This window comes from Heterodontus francisci, chromosome 33 (genome assembly GCF_036365525.1).
Source record: "Heterodontus francisci isolate sHetFra1 chromosome 33, sHetFra1.hap1, whole genome shotgun sequence".
Classification (NCBI taxonomy): domain Eukaryota; kingdom Metazoa; phylum Chordata; class Chondrichthyes; order Heterodontiformes; family Heterodontidae; genus Heterodontus; species Heterodontus francisci.
In genome coordinates this window covers 23,613,026-23,633,224 of record NC_090403.1, presented here as the reverse complement: position 1 = coordinate 23,633,224, position 20,199 = coordinate 23,613,026, and the positions used below count along the sequence as shown (strand labels likewise).

The 20,199-nt window shown below is 41.2% G+C and overlaps 1 protein-coding gene across 2 annotated transcripts in view; it reads left to right on the top strand.

Moving 5' to 3' along the window:
- The first annotated feature begins 7,476 nt into the window (after positions 1–7,476).
- LOC137348053 (vesicle-fusing ATPase) overlaps positions 7,477–20,199 on the top strand; it is a 315,973-nt gene continuing 303,250 nt past the window's right edge. For both annotated transcript variants that reach the window (XM_068013170.1, XM_068013171.1), the window contains exons 1-2: positions 7,477–7,589; positions 18,613–18,698. In XM_068013170.1, the coding sequence (XP_067869271.1) occupies positions 7,578–7,589; positions 18,613–18,698 (98 nt within the window). In that variant the 5' untranslated portion in view covers positions 7,477–7,577. The remainder of the gene's footprint in view (positions 7,590–18,612; positions 18,699–20,199) is intronic.

Here is a 20,199-nt window from a genome sequence, read left to right as displayed (position 1 = left end):
TATTACAGTTGCAGAGTGACTCTGGCTTGGAGTCACATGACTGCATCCTGGTACTTAGCTCATTAGCATACTAAGATCTTAAAGGGACATCACTTTTAAAGGCAATCATACAACATTCCCTTTCTTTCCAAAGTTAAGTCTCCTATGCTATAGGTAAAAACATATAACATTAGAGAACATCAAAATTATTTACACATGGATAGAGATTATGAAATTTATATGTGCAGAAGCTTAAGAGTCCACATACTGTTTCCATGGTTTGACAGCTCTTGCTCGGAGAATTTGTATCTCAGCTGTTGCTGTTTTTTCTGAGGTTTCTCCCTTTCTGCATTCAGTTTCTGTTGCTCTGCCTTCAGCCTGCCAATATATTCTGTTGCTTTTCTCAAGATGACAGCTCTTGAGTACTTGTAATTCTTGGAAAGTTACGGCACCTCATCTTGAAGAGCCGACAGACAATGCTGCAACTCATTCCTCCTCAGGACATTGTGTGTCCATCACCTCTCCTCATCCTCCGCATCTGAAAGTTTCGGGCTCAAGGTCGCAGACTTGTTGGGGAAGGAGTACTTGGCCTCGTGGCGGTGCCTGCCCATTCTGGCTCATTGTGGTGCTGGCAGTCCCATGGATAGCAGAGGTGAGGACACAGCATAGTTGTGCTGCTGGGTTTCCAGACTGCACCGTTTGATGCTGGCCAGAGACTGTGAACGGGTTCCGGTCCTTAGAGAATTCCCCTTGGGAATGCTCCCCACTGCCATTCTTTGCTTCTCAGTGGTTACAAAGTCAATCTCTTCTTCTGAGTCACTGGAGCATGAGGAAACACTGCCTGTTGACAAAGAACTTTCACCATCTGAGTTTGGATCTTCATTCTCTTGGTGTGGCGTCTCTGAGAAGAGGCTGTACTCTCCAAATCAGAACTACTGAGATCCTGGAGGAACTGTGATGAAGTGAGGGTACCCTTGGTCTCTTCTGCTGTGTTAGGTATCTTCGTGACCTTGTGGATAGTTATGATCTTGAGATCCTTACACACTGATAGTCCTGCCACTGCTGGTCCACTCGTTTCCACTAGGTAAAATATTTGTGGTTTCCATGCCGACTTGCTATAGCTGCATTGAATTGTTAGTGTGCCACTGCAAGGAATGGGTGACTTTACATTTGTTGGTTGTATCATTGATTTCCAATGGCTCCAGTACATATAGTTTAGTTTTTAGTTTAGAGATACAGCACTGAAACAGGCCCTTCGGCCCACCGAGTCTGTGCCGACCATCAACCACCCATTTTATACTAATCCTACACTAATTCCATATTCCTACCACATCCCCACCTGTCCCTATATTTCCCTACCACCTACCTATACTAGGAGCAATTTATAATGGCCAATTTACCTATCAACCTGCAAGTCTTTGGCATGTGGGAGGAAACCAGAGCACCCGGAGGATATCCTTCAGGATTCGGACTGGTAGGATATTTGCACTAGCGCTAGTGCCAATTTTAACCCTGAGTGTGTGTTTGCCAGCTTTCTTTGGGCACATGATGTTAATAGTGGCGAAAGCTTCCAGTTGTTTGACTTCATTAATATGATGTGTCAGGTTCACAATGTGAAACACTTCTGGTTGAGAATTGCTCTTCTCTGAGTCTTGTCTCAGGCCTGTTTAGCTGTGGACTTCATGTATCAGCTTGCGTTTATGCAGGTCTCTGGCGCTTTCTTTGCTGCTGTTGCCCTGTTGCTGTGCCTGTCGTTTGCTTATTTGATTCCTGCTGTGACTTCTGGCTGCATCTTTGGAGACAGATTTTGTGCATACGTAGTCCCAGTGTCCTTTCGTACCATGAAATGCAGGACAGCTTCCTGTGAGTGGGACAAACCACACTTTCCACACAGCTTGTTTGCTCTTTTTGACCTGGTTATGGCAGCAATACTGTTGGCTGCACCTAGTGCTTGCAGATGCTGTTGTCCAACTACAATGGCTTGGTATTTCCTGCCATCTTCTAGCAGTGCATCAATGCTTTGACCTTTTCCCCAAAGAGATCTTTCTGAAATGCTTCAATGGTCATTGAGACAATCACCAGTTCTTTGGTTTTGACAGCTCAGTTTCTGAGAAATCACATTCTTTGCCCTTACTACGGCATCTACTGACGAACTGATTGATTGATTCCTGTAGGACATCAATTCCAGGTGGTGAATTCTAAAATTCACTTGTAACAGGAGTTGATCGACTAGCACTTTCCATATCTTTGCAGGATCTTTCTGGTCCTCTTCAGATAAGCCAGAGGTGTTGATTCTGTGTAATCCCTCATTTCCAACTGCTATCAGTATTTTTAGAGTTTGCTTCTCTGCTTCTACAATCACTTGGTCTGTGAAGCAGAACTACATTCTCTGTTTGAAAAGTTTGAACTCAGCTATGATATCAATGGCCTTCCAGTTCATGCTGGGGAATTTGGTATCCAACTTTTTGCTATTCTTTTGATTTCTGCTCTTTATTTAACTTTGTTCTATTCAACTCTGCACTGTATCCCCTTTAAGAAATTCTCTGTTATAGAGAGATACAGTACCGAAACAGGCCCTTCGGCCCACTGAGTCTGTGCCAACCAACAACCACACATTTATACTTCTTTGGCCTCCTTATCTCGAGAGACAATGGGTAAGCGCCTGGAGGTGGTCAGTGGTGTCTGGAGCAGCGCCTAGAGTGGCTATAAAGGCCAATTCTCGAGTGACAGGCTCTTCCACAGGTGCTGCAGAAAAATTTGTTTGTCGGGGCTGTTACACAGTTGGCTCTCCCCTTGCGCCTCTGTCTTTTTTCCTACCAACTGCTAAGTCTCTTCGACTCGCCACACTTTAGCCCCACCTTTATGGCTGCCCTATACTAATCCCACATTAATCCCATATTCCCTACCACATCCCCACCACTTACCTACATTAGGGGCAATTTACCTATCAACCTGCAAGTCTTTGGCTGTGGGAAGAAATCGGAGCACCCAGTAGAAACCCATGCAGTCATAGGGAGAACTTGCAAACTCTGCAGGGGCAATACCCAGAACCGAACCTGGGTTACTGGAGCTGTGAGTCTGCGGTGCTAACCACTGCGCCACTGTGCCGCCCTAGGCTAGCATCTAGGCTAGCTGCCTGGATGGAGAGGCACAGGTGTTTGACAGTGTTTTGTGTTTCTTTTGCTGTCAGCTGTTAAGCCTGCCTGTTTACACAGCTGTTTAATAGTCAGTTCAGTTGCTTTCTTTTGCACTGTTCTCTGTTTATCTTGCTTTCAGCACTCTAGCTTTTATATTTACACAGCTGTTCAATAGGCAGTTCAATTGCTTTTTTGCCAGAGTTTGTTTATGTTCTTCACACTCGAGTGGCTTGATGGTTTTTTTAAACTTTAACTGTGTAAATGATGACTCTGCAGTGATGGAGGTTTTCCTGTACTTTTTTGTGATCGGACGCCTCATGTAATGGCACCGATCTTGACCAGCCTGGGAGAGGAATCGGGTTTTCCCCATTTTTTCTCCTACGGAGTATTTGAAAAAAAAAATCGATTGCTTAAGCACTTCAAAGCTTGGTCTTTTTAAAAACTAGGATTCCTCAACCATTGGCACAATGACTCACCTGGTCACAGGAATTAATTTGCAGCCTGTTGGTTCTGAGCTCTGTCTTCTACAGCTGGAGGTAAGTCTGTTCTTTTTCCCACTGATTGTCCAGTATTTCTGTTGAACTTTCTCTCTTTTAGCAGTTGCAAGGGTTGCTTTCACAGCTGTTTTACCCGTGGTCTTCAAACTTAGGCTTTGTCTTCTCACTACAGCTGCCATCATGTAATGAGTTCTTTATGTTGTCTGATGCAACATAAATGAGATGCATGGAGTCCAGTTATGCTGAAGATCTCAAATAGGTTATTTACCAGCTAAACTATTAAATACAGTACAGAGCAAACCATTTACAGGACCTTCCTCTAGGTGTTACAGTTGCAGAGTGACTCTGGCTTGGAGTCACATGACTGCATCCTGGTACTTAGCTCATTAGCATACTAAGATCTTCAAGGGACATCACTTTTAAAGGCAATCATGCAACAAATTGCATTATTAACACTGTAGTTTTCAACTTGCTCTTGTGGAGCTGCAATACTCAGAGTTCACTGTAACAAATCAGGCAAAACATTTTCAAACAATAACTGTGATTAAATAAAAATTCTGAGCTAACAATGTTGTTTGGGATGACTGTTCATCATAAAGTCATAGAATGATACAGTAAACAAGGCCATTTGTTCCATCATGCCTATGCTGGCTCCAATACAGCCATCCAAATGTCTCCATTTCCCTGCTCTTTCCTGTTTTTCCTTAAAAGTATTTATCCAATTTTCTTTTGAAAGTTACTATTGAATCTGCTTCCATTGCCTTTCCAGATTGCAACAACTTGCTATATATTAAAAAAACTTCATATCATTTCTGGTTCTTTTAAACCTCAAGGACAGAATCAATTTGCCTAGAGCTAAGGACAAAAATGATGCAGTTACATTGCTCAGTGCTGTCTATAGGCTACCAGCTAGTGGGAAGGACGTGGAGGAAGAACTTTGCAAGGAAATTACAGAGGTGTGGAAAAATTATAGGGAAGCTATAATGGGGGACTTTAATTATCCAAACATAGACAGGGATAGTAGTAATGTAAAGGGCAATGAGGGGCAAGAGTTCCAAGAGTGTATTCAAGAAAATTTTCTACAGTAGTATGTTGCTAGTCCAATGAGAAAGGAATCCCTGCTCGACTTGGTTCCTGGGAATGAGGTGGGCCAAGTGGATCAAGTATCAGTAGGAGAGCATTTAGGGAACAGTGATCATTGTATAATAAGGTTTAGGCTGACTATGGAAAAGGACAAAGAACAATCCAGAGTAAGAATAACTAACTGAGGAAAAGTCAGCTTCAATGGGGTAAGAATGGAGCTCGGGCGAATAAATTGGAGTCAAAAGTTTGCAGGAAAACCAGTAGCTGAAAAATAAGCTACCTTCAAAAAAAGAGATAGTTCGGGCACAGTCAAGGTATATTCCCTTAAAGGGGAAAGGTAGGGCAAACAAATCCAGAGCTCCCTGGATGACAAAAGAGGTAGAGATTAAGATAAAGAAGAAAAAGTGTGCTTATGACAGATGCCAGGTAGAAAATACTATTGAGAACCAGGCTGAATATAGAAGGTCCAGATGGGAAGTGAAAAAGCAAATGAGAAGCAAAGAGAGAGCATGAAAAGAGACTGGCAACTAGCATTAAAGGAAATCCCAAAGTTTTCAATAGACATATAAATAGTAAAAGGGTGGTGAAAGGAGGAATGGGGCCTATTGGGGACCAGAAAGGGGATTTACACATGGAGGCAGAGGGCATAGCTGAGGTATTAAATGAATACTTTGCATCTGTCTTTACCAAGGAAGAAGATGCAACTCAGGCAATAGTGAAAGAGGAAGTAATTCAGACATTAGAAGGGTTTAAAATTGATAAAGAGGAAGTGTTAGATAGGCTTTCTGTACTTAAAGTGGATAAAGCACCAGAACGAGATGAGATGAATCCAAGGATACTGAGGGAAGTGAGGGTGGAAATCACAGAGGCACTGGCCATAATTTTTCAGTCTTCCTTAGACTCGGGGTTGTGCCAGAGGACTGGAGAATTGCAAACATTACTTCCTTGTTCAAAAAAGGGTGTAAAGATAAGCCCAGCAATTACAGGCCAGTCAGTTTAACTTCGGTGGTGGGAAAATTCTGGAAAAAATAATTCGGGACAAAATTGATAGTCACATGGACAAATTCGAGTTAATTAAGGAAAGCCAGCATGGATTTCTTAAAGGAAAATCATGTTTAACTAACTTGCTGGAGTTTTTTTGAGGAGGTAACGGAGAGGGCTGATGAGGGCAATGCTGTTGATGTGGTGTACATGGACTTTCAAAAGGGGTTTCATACAATGCCACACAACAGACTTGTGAGCAACATGGATATGGAATTGGCTGAGTAACAAGAAACAAAAGTAGCGGTTAATGGATGTTTTTTGGGCTGGAGAAATGTTTGTAGTGGAGTTCCCCAGGGGTCAGTGTTGGGATCCTTGCTTTTCCTGATGTATATTAATGACCTAGGTATTGGTGTACAGGGCACAATTTCAAAGTTTGCAGATGATACAAAACTTGGAAGCATTGTGAACTGTGAAGAGGAGAGTGCAGAACTCCAAAAGGACATAGACAAGTTGGTGGAATGGCCAGACAGGTGGCAGATGAAGTTTAATGCAGAGAAATGTGATGTGATCATTGTGGTAGGAAGAACATGGAGAGACAATATAGAATAAAGGGTATAATGCTAAAGTGGGTGCAGGAGCGGAGGGACCTGGGTGTATATGTGCATAAGTCATTGAAGGTGGCTGAGCAGGTTGAGAGTGGTTAATAAAGCATATTGTATCCTGGGCTTTATTAATAGGGGCATAGAGCACAAGAGCAAGGAAGTTATGTTGAACTTGTATAAGACACTAGTTCGGCCTCAGCTGGAGTATTGCATCCAGTTCTGGACGCTGCACTTTAGGAAAGATGTGAGGGCATTGGAGAGAGTACAGAAAAGATTCACGAGAATGATTCTCGGGATGAGGAATTTCAGTTATGAAGGCAGATTGGTGAAGTTGGGGCTGTTTTCCTTGGAGAAGGGAAGGCTGAGAGGTAATTTCATAGAGGTATTCAAAATCATGAGGGGTCTGGACAGAGCAGATAGGGAGAAACTGTTCTCACTGGTGAAAGGATCGAGAACGAGAGACTTAAAGTATTTGGTAAGAGAAGCAAAATTGACATGAGGAAAAATTTTTTCATGCAGTGAGTGGTTAAGGTGCTGCCTGAGAGTGTGGTGGAGGCAGGTTCAATTGAAGCATTCAAAAAGGAATTCAACTGTTCTATGAAGAGGAAGACTGTGCAGGGTTACAGGGAGAAGGTGGGGGAATGGAACTGAGTAAATTGCTCTTTTGGAAAGCCAATATAGACATGATGGGCCGAATGGCCTCCTTCTGCACTGTTAACAATTTTGTGATTCTCTGATTATCTATCCTTCAGCAACTGGAAACCGTATTTATTCGATCAAAACCCCTCATAATATTAAACAACTCTATTAATTCTCCCCATAAACTAGTATTTATGAATTTTAGTCAGCAACGGAACGCGAAATAAACTGCAACAGAAAATGTTGCAATTATCGACTTTTTCAGCTGAAATGTGAGCAATGAACTGAATGTGTATACATAACAGCTTGTGCTCCAAGATTCACTGCAGCAACTGCAGCCTGTCAATCAGATGTTTCCATCCACAAATCCTGGTGACAAATTACAGTACAGCTTTGAGACGGAAAATGCATAAACGAGAACAGATGATAATTAATGAATAAATGAATGGTGAATGGTAAATTCTGATTATTTTGCCACATAAGGCCCACGTAAACCGGGGCGGCGTCCAGCGCGATGACGTCACGGTGCTGCGTAGTGACGCGCGGGCGGATGTTATATAGCGGCCTGTTCGGACTGAGGGGAGTAAGAGCCAGCTGAGGGGAGGGAGTGAAGTAAATCTGAGGAACCGTGAAGCTTAACTCATTCGACAGCTAAGATGGCAAGCCGGGTGAGTCCGGCGCTGACGAGAGGGGAGGCGGGAGCGGCTGTCAGTTCAGGCACCGGCCCGGGGTGGGGAGCGAGGATGTTGGGGTGAGGGGAGGGAGTAGGGATAAGGTGGGATGAGGGGAGGGTGGGGTGGGCGAGGGTATAGGTACTGACCATAACTACTGGTTTATTTCTACCCCCCCCCCCTCTTCCTTGACATTGCTGCCTCTGCCCATCAGCTCCTTCTTATTCCAGTCACCCACATACATTGCTGCAGAATGCTTGTTGCCATTCAAAAGTGGGATGTTGGAATAAACCACATAAACTGCAAGATTAAATTAAGTGTTTTAAGTTGCATTGCATTTATTTAATGTTACCCCCAAGGCTTCCTAATAGTCAAAAAGGTGCATTTGAGGGTTCGGGATTGCTGTTAATGTGCTTAATTGTGGAGTGAGATCCAAGTTATATTTGAAATTAATTTTCATGAAAATGACTTTGAAAAGCTCTGATTAAGTTGGGCAGAGTTAAATTCCAAATGGTATTTAGGTGCTTTCAATGATGAGCTAAATAATTTTTGCTGGTGATGTTTTTGTGTGTGTGGAATAGATGATGCTGGTCACCTTATTGAAATAAATGAGATTCTTCCCATTGACGAGATTCAGTTGATCTATTGGGAGGGATAATGTATTAGCTGCAGCTGATTGGGTTTTTGTGCCACAGAAATTGGTGCATTTTGACCTATTGCTGATGTACTTATGTATTTGAATGGGGACTGGATTCTTGCTTATTGCTACTTTGGACATGAATTCTCATACTGAGAAACCATTTCATGCCCCTCTGCAATACTTCTGCCTCCCACTCACCTTTTTCATTCAAACTGCTATTAAACAGATCTATTCTTGAGCGGCTCGCATTTTCATGCATACGTGTTTTCGAATCACTGAATTGCCAGTATATGGAATTCAGGGAAGAGATGGAAGGAAGATGCTAGAAATACACAGCCAATCCATGAGCACCTGCAACAAGGAGGAGTTAGGAAGGTGAATGGCTGGAGGGCAGATCCATTGTGGGAATCTTATGCTAATTAGAGAAATTTGCTACTGTTTTTAAAAAAAAAAAAGCTGGTATAAGTTTGAGTTGTAGTCCTAAAGGACCTTGGGCATCTCTCCATTAGAGAGAGATAATTGGTAATGTTTAGCTTGAGGGTCACCACTGCTCAAGCGTGGGGCAAGGCAAGGAGGCAGGCCTCCATGAACTACCACATCTGGTATAGCGATTGAACCGTGCTGTTGGCATCTTGCTGCATCATACTCCAGCCGTTTAGCCAACAAGTGAAAGTGACCATAAAGCTGTTGGATGTTGGTAAAAATCCAACTAGTTCACTTCCTTCCTTTAGGGAAGGAAATCTACTGTCCTTACCTGGTCTGACCAAATGTGACTCTGGTTTCTGACCAAATGTAGTTACCTATTAGCTGCCCTCTAAATTAGTATGGCCACCACCTCAGAACAGATAAGGATGGTGACCTCGCTAGTGATTGCCCACATGCTGAAAATGAATTTTTAAAATATTAACTTCCTTCCACTTTTCACTGGACTAATGCACCTGCTGTATATTTATAGCATTTTCTGTTTTGAGTAAAATTGTGCCCTAATAGTTTGCTTCACTTTTAATAATAGTTTATTATGGTTTCCAATTTAACAAATCTGTTCTGCATCACTTCCCTGACGGTGGTATCAAATGTGAGATATAGTGCTTTCTTTTGCTGTATAAAACCAGTCTGTCTGTTGTTTTAATGGCTTTCCAGTTATAGTGAGTTGTGGTTGTAATGATACAGTGCAGTTTTTGTTTTGCAGATGTAATAGAATCAAGTTTGTGTAAATCTCACCACTTTGATAGTTTGTCTTAAGCAAGCACACTTTACTAAGGAAGGAAGTTAAAATCGATCGAGGAATGAACAACAAAATGCATCAATACATATGCAATTACTATGGCTTTAAATTTGACCTGTACCTGAGGCTACTATCTTTTTTAAGTGAAATTAGATTTGTTTATCAGCACTGTACAAGAATTAATACCCTCTTTGGGGTTTATACTGAGGATTAGCCTGACTGCTGGATGCTGTATGTGGGTAATGCTTCCATTTTATTTGTAAAAATAGGCAGAGGTGCTGCATCCATGATTTGTCCCATCATGCGATGTGCATATTCTTTCTCTACCTGAACATTGACACCTGGTAACGCGGTATCCTAATCAAATCTAATTTTCTCAAGAGTGGCCATATTCTCTGAATAGAAATCATACAGTTGCCAGAGGTTTTATTTTGGTCTTTGTTCTGTACAATCCACACCTTCAAAATTGGCCTTGATGTCCTGTAAGTTTTCTGGCCAACAAATGCAAATGAGTACTAAAGTGTAATAGCTGTGAAAAGAAGGGCCTGAATTCTAAACCATACATTGTGTATGTTCTAACTGGATGAGAATTAGTTTCTATCTTGAGCCTCAGTTTCAATATGTGAAGAAATATATCCATTAAGTAGCAAAAAAATTAGTCATCAAAAATACAATTGATTGCTGTCATGGGAGAGATGATCTTTAGTGGTTGAAATAGCCTTTCTTCTTCCCTGAATTGTGGCATTTGAGATTTAGCCTTTTCTCAAGAATATCCTTTGCTGAAATAAACCATTCAATTGCTAGTTTAAATTCCTGATTATTTGTTTTAAAAGCAACATATCAAGATGTAAGGGATTGCTTCAAATGCTAACTCTGGCCCAGAGTCAAAATGGAGAGCACTTTGGCTGAGCCTTAATCTTGCAGTTAAACAATTTGAATCCACAGTGAGGCTCTTGTCTTGTGAATGGTCACTTATAACAGTAAGTTTGTGATTATTGTGCTATAGTGTTGAGTTCCTTGAACTAATTAGATTACAGAATTGTAGACCACTTCCCCTTCAACCAATCATATATCCCAGAATCAAGTGTCAATATTGATTTTGGTTTAGCAATGACCAAGTGCTACTCAAAAAAAAAAAAAATTGAGCATGCGTTTAATCATCCATTCATTTCATATGGTTTGTATAGCAGCAGTACATCCCATATTTCTGGAGGTTGAAGAATAGGTAGTTGAAGGAAAAGTCACTGAAGAAGAAGGACCAAGGCAGAGAAGGGTGGGTGTGTGAATGAATTGGGATTGGAGGAGATGGGAAAATGCTTACTGATTTGATAATGAGGCCGTCTTAGTTAGTTCTCTGGGCAAGGACAGGCCCAGGGTGACCCTGATGCAAATGTTGATATGGCTCAAGATATGGGATGAGCCGCAAATACTGTGGCTACAAGAGCAGGTCAGGGCTGGATCTTCCGCAGTGACTGACTCACCACCTACAAGGCGCAAGTCAATATTATGATGGAATGCACCCTGACTGCAGTGTGTACTGTCTACAAGTTGCACTGCAGCAACTCACCAAGGCTTTTTCAGTAGTACCTTTCAAATCAGCAATCTCTACTGCCTAGATGGATAAGGGCAGCAGATGCACAGGAGCACCACCACCTGCAAGTTCCCTTCCTAGTCACACCATCTTGATGTGAAACTATATTGCTGTACCTTGATTGTCACTGGGTTGAAAGCTTGGGACTCCCTACCTTTGGGAGCACTGTAGGAGTATCTACATGGAATGTAGCAGGTCAAGAAGGAAGTTCACCACCCACACCTAGGTAATGAATTGAAAAATAATTCCAAAGGCAGTAGAGGGTTTGTGGAGGGAGAGGGAGTGTAGAGGCCATTGGATATTTTTTCCCATGTGGTGATGTATTTATTGTATCCGTTTTGGTGGACTTTGAACAGGTATACAGTTGAGATGCAACAAAATGTTCCAGGATAAGGAAAGGGAGAGGAGCAGATACGAAGTAAAACTGAAAGTAGATGGGAGTTGTGAAAAAGAATTCAAGTGAAAGGGAGGTATCTTTCTGCAACTACCAGGCATGGAATACAAGCCTGCCTCCAGATCTCCAAAGAAGAGTGCAAGATGTATAAAAGGAAGATAAAAACTGAGTTTGTCTAACTTTCAAAGAAAAAAGCTGAAAAAACTACTGAGAAAGACTGTGTTGGACATGGAGGAGTCAGGTGAGGAGTGTTGCACAGAGGGAGAGAAAAAGAAAATAAACTGCACAGATATGGAAAAGGAAAACGAGCAAGGTAAAGCTTGGAAGTCACTGAAGAATTTGAGTGGGACGTAAGCAGTCTGTTGCAGTGTGTGTGGATGTAATTTCACAGGAAGTCCGTGGGGGGGGGGGGGGGGGGGGTGCTGGTGGGAAATCTGTCGATTTAGTAGAAAATAGACTAAATCATGCTCCTATGTGAAATTCCTGTCAACCTTTCCATTTTCAATTTTTTTTAATTGAGACATGTTTGCACAGCTAATTTCTATGTACCCATACCCCTCTCACCAATGGTGGTGCTGTGTTGGCAATACTGGCAGCAGGGTGTGATTACAATGTACCAAGTTGGCATGGGCAATTTCCATTATAAATGTTGCCTTATGAATTTATAATGGAAAAGTAAAAGTAAGGGCCGAATGCCTGACTTTAAAATCTGGGCTGAATTTCATCTTTATGCCCCAGTCCAATTCTCCTGTGCCCTTCAACCCTGTTTCATCTGAAGACTGTGGTTTGACTTCCTTTCTGCAGGAAGAGATGAACTCATTTTGTATTTTACTTGTTAATAGGTAGGTGTATGTCTTACGGGCGCCTTTTTTTTTTGTGCTGAATATCCTGGTGGACACAAGGTCTGGACTGCAATGTGGTGTCATCTTAAAATTCGTGGTTGGTAATTTATTCCATTGTCGAGGGGTTTAACAGATTACATAAAATTTGGTATAAATTTTATTGCACCTGGTAAACCTGGACAGCAACCATTCATTAAAACCATTTTAGTTAGAAAACTGCCCACAAATGTTTATCTCTCCTCAGATGCTGCCAGACTTGTTGAATATTTCCAGCACTTTCTGTTTTATTTCAGATTTCCAGCATCTGCAGTATTTTGCTTTTATTGCACAAATGTTTAAACCTGCGAGCACAAACAAATGATAGGTAGTTGGGTGCCGTAGACTTCCTTGAATTCTTTGTGGGTCTGCAGATGAAATGATAATGGAACTTGCTACGATAGTTTGTGAATGGAGAGCAGTTTATAATTAAATGTAAAACGTGAAATTGGGTCCCAAGGTGTTTTCAGAATAAGCTGAATATTTGTGGGTCTGAGAAGCATTTGATAAAAGTTCCACAGGATGGGCAACAATTAAGCATAAAAGGGTTAGCTTCTAGAAACCTGAGAGCAGTCACAAAATGAGAGTAAGCTGCAGGTGCTTGTTAACAGTAGTTTTGAGGGTAGGATAAGTGCTGAGTGGGGTTCCCTGGGCTTGGTTTTGGAACCTTTACTTTTAATATACCCTGTCAACTTCGATCTAGAAGCTCAATGCACACATCACATTCACAGATGATGTCAAACAGCTGAGGTACGGTAATACAATGGTGATGCTACTGGAATAGCAACCTGGAGGTCACGGGGTAAATTCTTGGAAAAATTCAATTTGAATTCAGTGAATCTGGTAATTGTAGATTAGCAGGAGAAGAATGACCATGAAAGTTGTTGGGGTAGGTGTTTCCCTTCCCTGAAGTACATCTTTCTCTCTTGCATGTGATTTGAGTTTGCATGCACTCAGTTCTGTCTGAAGTGAGCTAATAAGTAAGTCTCGACCTTCTCAGGGAAACTAGGGATGGGAAACAATTGGCCCTCACTAACATTGCTCACATTACATTCAAATTTATAGCCCAGAAATCAGCCACACACCATCCTGACTTGGAACTATAACGCTGTTCCTTCACTGTCGCTGGGTCAAAATCCTGGAACTCCCTCCATAACATCGCCTTGAATGTACCTACCCCACATGGACTGCAACGGTTCAAGAAGGCAGCTCACCACCACCTTCTCAAGGGCAATCTGGGATGGGCAATAAATTGTGGCCTAGCCAGTGAAGTCCACATCCCAGGAATGAATAAAAACTGGTCTGTTCCAGTGTTTGTTTTCACACGCGTTTCCTCCCACTCTACTTCATCTCCTGCTATTAGCGTATTTTTAACTTTCTCACTCATATACTTGTGAAACATCCCTTTAAATGCATCTATATTCATCTCTAACTACTTCCTAAAATTCCACATTCTAGCCACTCTTGTTAAAGTAGTTGGACTTTTATGATCCAGCTGCTTCATGGTCACTTTTACAGATGCTGCTTTTAAGTTTTCAAACTTTTTAAAAACTAAAATGGTATGGAATGGACTGTAAATTGCTTGAGGGTAAGCAGTTGGAGAGGGTGACATGAAGGGTTGAATTGAGACTCTATCTGTTCAATGTGCAGCTGCTTGTAATCAAAAACGACAGTTTTTTTTAATGCAATCAGTATTGCATTGATGTGCCATATGCTAATTCGGTATGATTGATTAATTTGCCTAGTTTAATCAATAACTTTTGCTGTATCAGTGTTACTGTTAACTATGCCTAAACAAATTATTGATACTAACATTAGTTACTCCTGCTGCAGTTGAATTGATAGTTCTATTGTATTCAGAAACCTGCAAAAAAAACCTACTCTATGGAAGATTACTTTGTTAGGCTGATCTTCAATGGGGAAAATAATAGAACCTGAAATAATTGGCAAGTTATTCAATAATTGTGCATTTTGAGTGAACTTTAAGATTTGTGTATTTTTGTTGGTGTGGGGGTAGGAATGTGTAACTGCAGCCTGCAAAATGGAGGTTTTAGCATTGCAGTGGGATTGCTAACTGGAAGTAGTAGATTTTTATTTGTTTTAACTTCAGTCTTATATAAAGATTTAGCACCATTTATAGGTTTCCTATGATGAATTCTAAGCTTAAATTATGTGCATTTAATCTGATTTCAACTATCCTCATATTGTAACTATCTAGAGGCAGGCTTGGCAACATTTTAATTGCTCTGAACTACTCAGAAGCTGTACTTTGCTTCATTTTGAACAGGCTCTGATCAAATGATCCAGCAGTTGTATTGTAGCTGTACTATTTCCTCTTGTTTCCCCTCGTTTACTATCCTGTCCTTACTCAGTCTGTTGATGGCTGTGTGTTTCATGCTGGGGTAAGGCGACTGGCACCTTGCTTAAATGGAACTTGAGGCTGGAGAGTGAATGTCATTAACTGCTTGATCAAGGACCATTGCAACCCAGCCTGACTGTATCCAACGCTGTCTATACTACTTGCCTCAACTCAGGAATAATGAGGTCAATTTTGGCATCCTGTCTTGCTGGTCTGTACAGTTTCATGGTAATGCAAATTTCTGTTTTGATTAGTCAGGAGTCAGACACTACAGTAGTAGATCACCATGCTGCAACTTAACAAAACCACTGAGGAATCCACTTGTATGGTGTGTGTTTAGCTGATATGGAATGTGCACTTTCTCTTCATTGGGATCCATCCCACTTCAATCCAGTGTTAGTCAAGTGAGAAGGGGTTGAAGGGCTTCCCTGCTTTTTCCTTCCTTGTTACACCACAACAGGTATAATTCTTAGTGAATGCACTGGCCAATTCAGTAGGTGTTTGATTACTTGCTATGATCATAACAAGAACCAACTGGACAGGTTTTCTTGAGTAAACAAAGATTAACTTTATTGTACCTAAACCGAACTAATAAAATAATAAACAACGCACCAACTTTCGCTCTTGCACACATGCACTAGAGGTTTACACACACATAGCTTACGGAGTGGGGAAAGGTAAGATTGCTTGAGTTAGTCCATTAACAAGATATACAGTCTGTGGATTTTGGTGATTTGGCTGGCTTCTAGCTGAATTCAGTGGTCCTGAGGCTATTAGTTTGAAGAGATAGATGACTGGTTCGGTGGGTCTCTTGGAGATAATGATGCAGATGATTCCTCCAACAAGGTTTCTGATTGTAGCCGGAGTATGCAAAGGTGGTCAGTCAACAGGCAGGATTTGTAAGCTTTCAAGCTGGAATGGAGAGAGGAAACCCCAATTAGGGTCTACTATGTCAGAGTCCAGTTGCTTCTCTTCAGAGAAAACACCAGTTTAAAATGACAGATGGGGAGGGGCTTCTCACATGGCAGTCACTCAGTGATTCTAACATAGCAGTTAGCAATATTTCTCTGCTTGCTGTAAAAAAAAAGTTAGTTCCTTTAAACTTCCTGGGGCTTGGTTCTTGCGGGGAAATGCAGACATTTGGTCTCCCTCCTCACAAGCATTGCAGTGTAGGATACAGTGTTGCAAATTAAATAGCTGACTTAAGCTGCCAGCAATATCTATCATTTTAGCTTTTTTTTTTGTCTTTTTTTGAAAAACTCTGATCTCCAGTCAGTGCACCAAAGAAAATTCAGTCAACAAAGCACATTGGCATAACACCAGGGAACTTGCATGCAAGGTTGGCAAACTGTGCATAAAGGGAATTTAGATTTGAACACTTTATGTTGAGTTTTTTTTCCTTTGGCCTCCTTATCTCGAGAGACAATGGTTAAGTGCCTGGAGGTGGTCAGTGGTGTGTGGAGCAGCGCCTGGAGTGGCTATAAAGGCCAACTTCTTCCACAGGTGCTGCAGAAAAATTTGATTGTCGGGGCTGTTGCACAGTTGGCTCTTCCCTTGCGCCTCTGTCTTTTTTCCTGCCAACTGCTAAGTCTCTTCGATTTGCCACACTTTAGCCCCGCCTTTAGTTATGTTATGTTTTATGTTGAGTTAAGTTATATTATATAATGTCTGAGATGCAGCCAGTGCGGTTTCGCATTGGTTCTGCTGTGTCCCACAAGTTTCTTCCAGTATTCTGGTGTGATGGGGATGGTGGGTGCGTATACAGGGCAGCGAATGATACCATTTTTGGCTTGCTTTTCCAACCAGCGCCAACTAGTTGTCGTTCTTTATCGATGTACTTTCGACCTTCGTGGTATCTTCCATTAAACAAAACAAATTCTCAGTGTAGATTTGTTCAGTTTCTTTCTAATTTGAAGTATTTAATGCTCTCCTTGATACTTGATATTTTATGTTGAATCATTCAGTATCTGTCAGTCATTTAAGGAGAGCTGTAGGCTGGAATTTTTCACTACTGGTAAAATTGATAATGCAGTGCAACTGCTGCTTGAACTCTGACTCATTGAATCTGCAGAGGAGTGACCCTCTTGTGATATTGCTGGATGTTGCCGTGTTGAAAACTGACAATCTCTATTGGCTGCAGCAATGTGTTGGGGCACTGTTTTGAGCGCCCTTGCAGGGATCACTGTCATTTGAGTTAATTAGTTCTGGGAGGAATTGATTTTGAAATGAATTTAGCAATACTTTGGAGGATGGGATTTTTTTCTGTAAGGAAAAAGAATAGCTCCTTTCAGTTTGGAGAGTTTAAAAATTGTTTGTTAGCTATTATGCCCATGAGGACTGAGATGCAAGTTCCTGTTTCACTAATGTGCAATGCATGAAACTGAAGGCGTCTGGTGAATTGAAAGAAACTGTCATTGACAAACTTCATTGCTGGGAATGGGTGAGTTCACATAAGTTCCAAGCTTTTAAACTGGCAATGTGCACCTTGTTGACATGACTGCACATTTATGTGGTCAAGTTGCTCCTTACCACCTTGAATCAATTTTTTTTTTTTTACAACAGCCCTTGCATCCCCTCCCTCCTATGGTCTGAGTTGTGAAGTAGAACTGATCAGATATGCACACTCCCACTGTTCACATCAGTACAATATCAAGATTCCTGTGATTGTGTAACAAGCGATGTCTGGATTCTTGCTCTGTTCAAAGATGCTGAATCGACATGGTGGGGTGCAGGGTTTGGTAATCCCAACTGGGGCCTTGTAAACAGAACTTGATATAATTGATTAAGATTTAAGTTGTAAGCTTGTACATGGTAAAGTTCATAGGACAGTGCTCCACACCCAGGATCTATGCTCTGAGTAAAATGAAACATGATGCAAATCAAAGTATTTGCCTTGTTTTTGTGAAATTATTGCATTCTTTTGATGACTTCTTGCATGAAGAGCAACTGAATTCTGTTGTTTAGTATGTCAGTTCCCCGGCACTGCAAATGCCTGGGAGTGTGCGTTGTGGAAATTCTGAATCAGAGGTTTGTTGTCTTTGTACACCAGTGGATCCTTTTGAGTTGTCTGGGGTAGAACCACTGCTACTTCGCAGAGAGTAACTGACCTGTGTGTTTTTTTAACTCTCACTCTTTCCCAACCCATGACATATACTTGCTATTGGCTGACTGTAACTTTTCCTTCTTGGAAATACTCAGCAGGTCTGGCAGTATCTATAGAGAGAAACAGTTAACGTTTCGGGTCGATGAAAGGTCATCGACCTGAAGCGTTAACTCTGTTTCTCTCTCCACGGATGCTGATAGGCCTGCTGAGTATTTCCAGCACTTGATTCTTATTTCCGATTCCAGCATCTGTAGTATTTTGCTTTTATTTGACCTTGGTGTGTTGCATTTTGTGCTTGGGTCTTTTGCAATGTTCTCCACTACACAAAATGTCCAGATCAATGGAAGCTCTCAATGCAGAGTTATTCAGTTGCCTTTTCATTTGTCAGCACATGCTCCCTGGCTACAGTCTGCTGAGTAAATCCACCTTCAAAAAAACACCCCAGCCCATATCAGGAGAACCGCTCCTGAAGATTCCGCAAGACCGAGTTGGAATTTCACTTCAGGCTGTTCCACTATATTGCCAATTTTTACCAGTAATGCCTTCCTATTCTAGTGTTTTTATTATGGCAAGGTGTAGTGTACATATTTTATAAATGTCTTCAGAAACATTTCAAATATTTGGGTACATTCCAGAAAGATTCAAGTTTTTTTGTTCATGTTTGCTGTAAATTGCCCAAAAGGTGCATGTGTTCTGTAATTATGTAGCTGTCAGTAAGTCGAATGTAACTTTACCCATAACTGGCTTTCATAGTGCACCTAGGACTTGTGTAACTTAGATATTTTCTCAATGAATTACTAATTTGATCCCTTTATTTTTTTTTTTTACAGGCCATGGTAGCTGCGCGATGTCCAACAGATGAGTTGTCGTTAACCAACTGTGCTGTTGTGAATGAAAAAGATTTTCAGAGTGGCCAGTATGTACAGTCTGTTAAACATTAGTATGCAGTTTTATTATATTGGGATATCTGTGCTTCACAGTTACATTTTGCAAGAATATTCCAAAACTTATCAATTTCTTACAGTGAGCAATAAATGTAATATTTTGTATGAGCATGAATACAGTTCCAACAATTTAGATGGTTTGAAAAGGACCCACTAGTGCAGTTGGTGGTAGGATGATTGTATCTAGAGCTTCAAAAGGTTGGCATTCTTACATGTCTAGGTAGGACAGTGATCATCTCTGGGCCCTTTGTTCAACTAAAGCTGAAACCAAATGGAAGAAAATCTCTTCGCTGCTGATTTGTAAAGGTCCTGTGTGAAAGGAGTTTTAGTTTTAACCTGATCCACAAAGAGCATGAGCCTATTACGTCAACTGCTGTGGATATTGAAGCTGCTGCACTGGTGCCAGTCAGAGATTTCCCAGTGGGTTTTAATGGGGCAAGGTACGTTATTGAGGCAGAACCTTGGGCTGTATTCTATTTGAGCTCTGGAATACTTGATATTGACATTGGATGCCGAAAGTGGGAGCCCCTTGGCTAAGTCACAAATTTCATCTTTTTTAAAGTGGAGCAGAGGATAAGAGATGAGCCAAAATATGTCCGTCAGTCATTTGTCCTTATCCCACTATTTTGTTTCCAGGGTACTGTTTAGATGTTGACCAATGCCAGGCTGTAGATAGTGACTCATTCTATAAATTCAAAATGTTGAGTTTTTCCTCTTGTTTCCAAACACCTTGTATGTTCAAGTATTTCTGAAGATCCACTTCAGTCATTCTGCAGTAACCAATCTATCTGAGGCACTTAGTACAGAAACTCAGGTAGTGAAAGAACAGGGAAATTAAAAATGTTTGTGTGACCCAGGTATTTCATAACCTTCTGCTTCCTTTATTCCGCCTGAGTCTTAATCTGTGTAGTCTAAATTCCAGGACTCTAAATAACACCCGGAAGCTACTTGCAAAGAATTAGAGCTTCAAAGTCATGATGAGACATAATTGGAATACAGTGGTTTCAAGCTGTTTCTTTCCTCATTTACTTTACCTTCTTGGCACCCTATTTTATTTGGGCTGTATACAGGCTGTTTAGCACACAATTAGTTGGTTGGGAAACCTTTATCTGCATGGCTCATTGTTTCTTCAAAAGAGTTCAATATAGATAAAGTACTAATTTATGCAGCTACATCTGAAAGATGTCGAGAAATAATTACTTTCATTTATAACAATGGAGAAAGTTCATGAAAGGCACAAAGCTCCATGATCTCAAGATGGTTGTGCAGTGGCAGAAACTAAGTAACTCCATCTTCATAAGGTTTGCAAATGAATAGCTTAAGTGGAATTACATGGAATGTGCTGCACAGAAATAGACCATTCGATCCAAATGGTCTATGCTCTTGTTTATGCTCCATATCAACTTCTTCCCACCCCTATTTCATTTAACCCTATCAGCATAACATTCTTTTCCTTTCTTCATCTGCTTATCT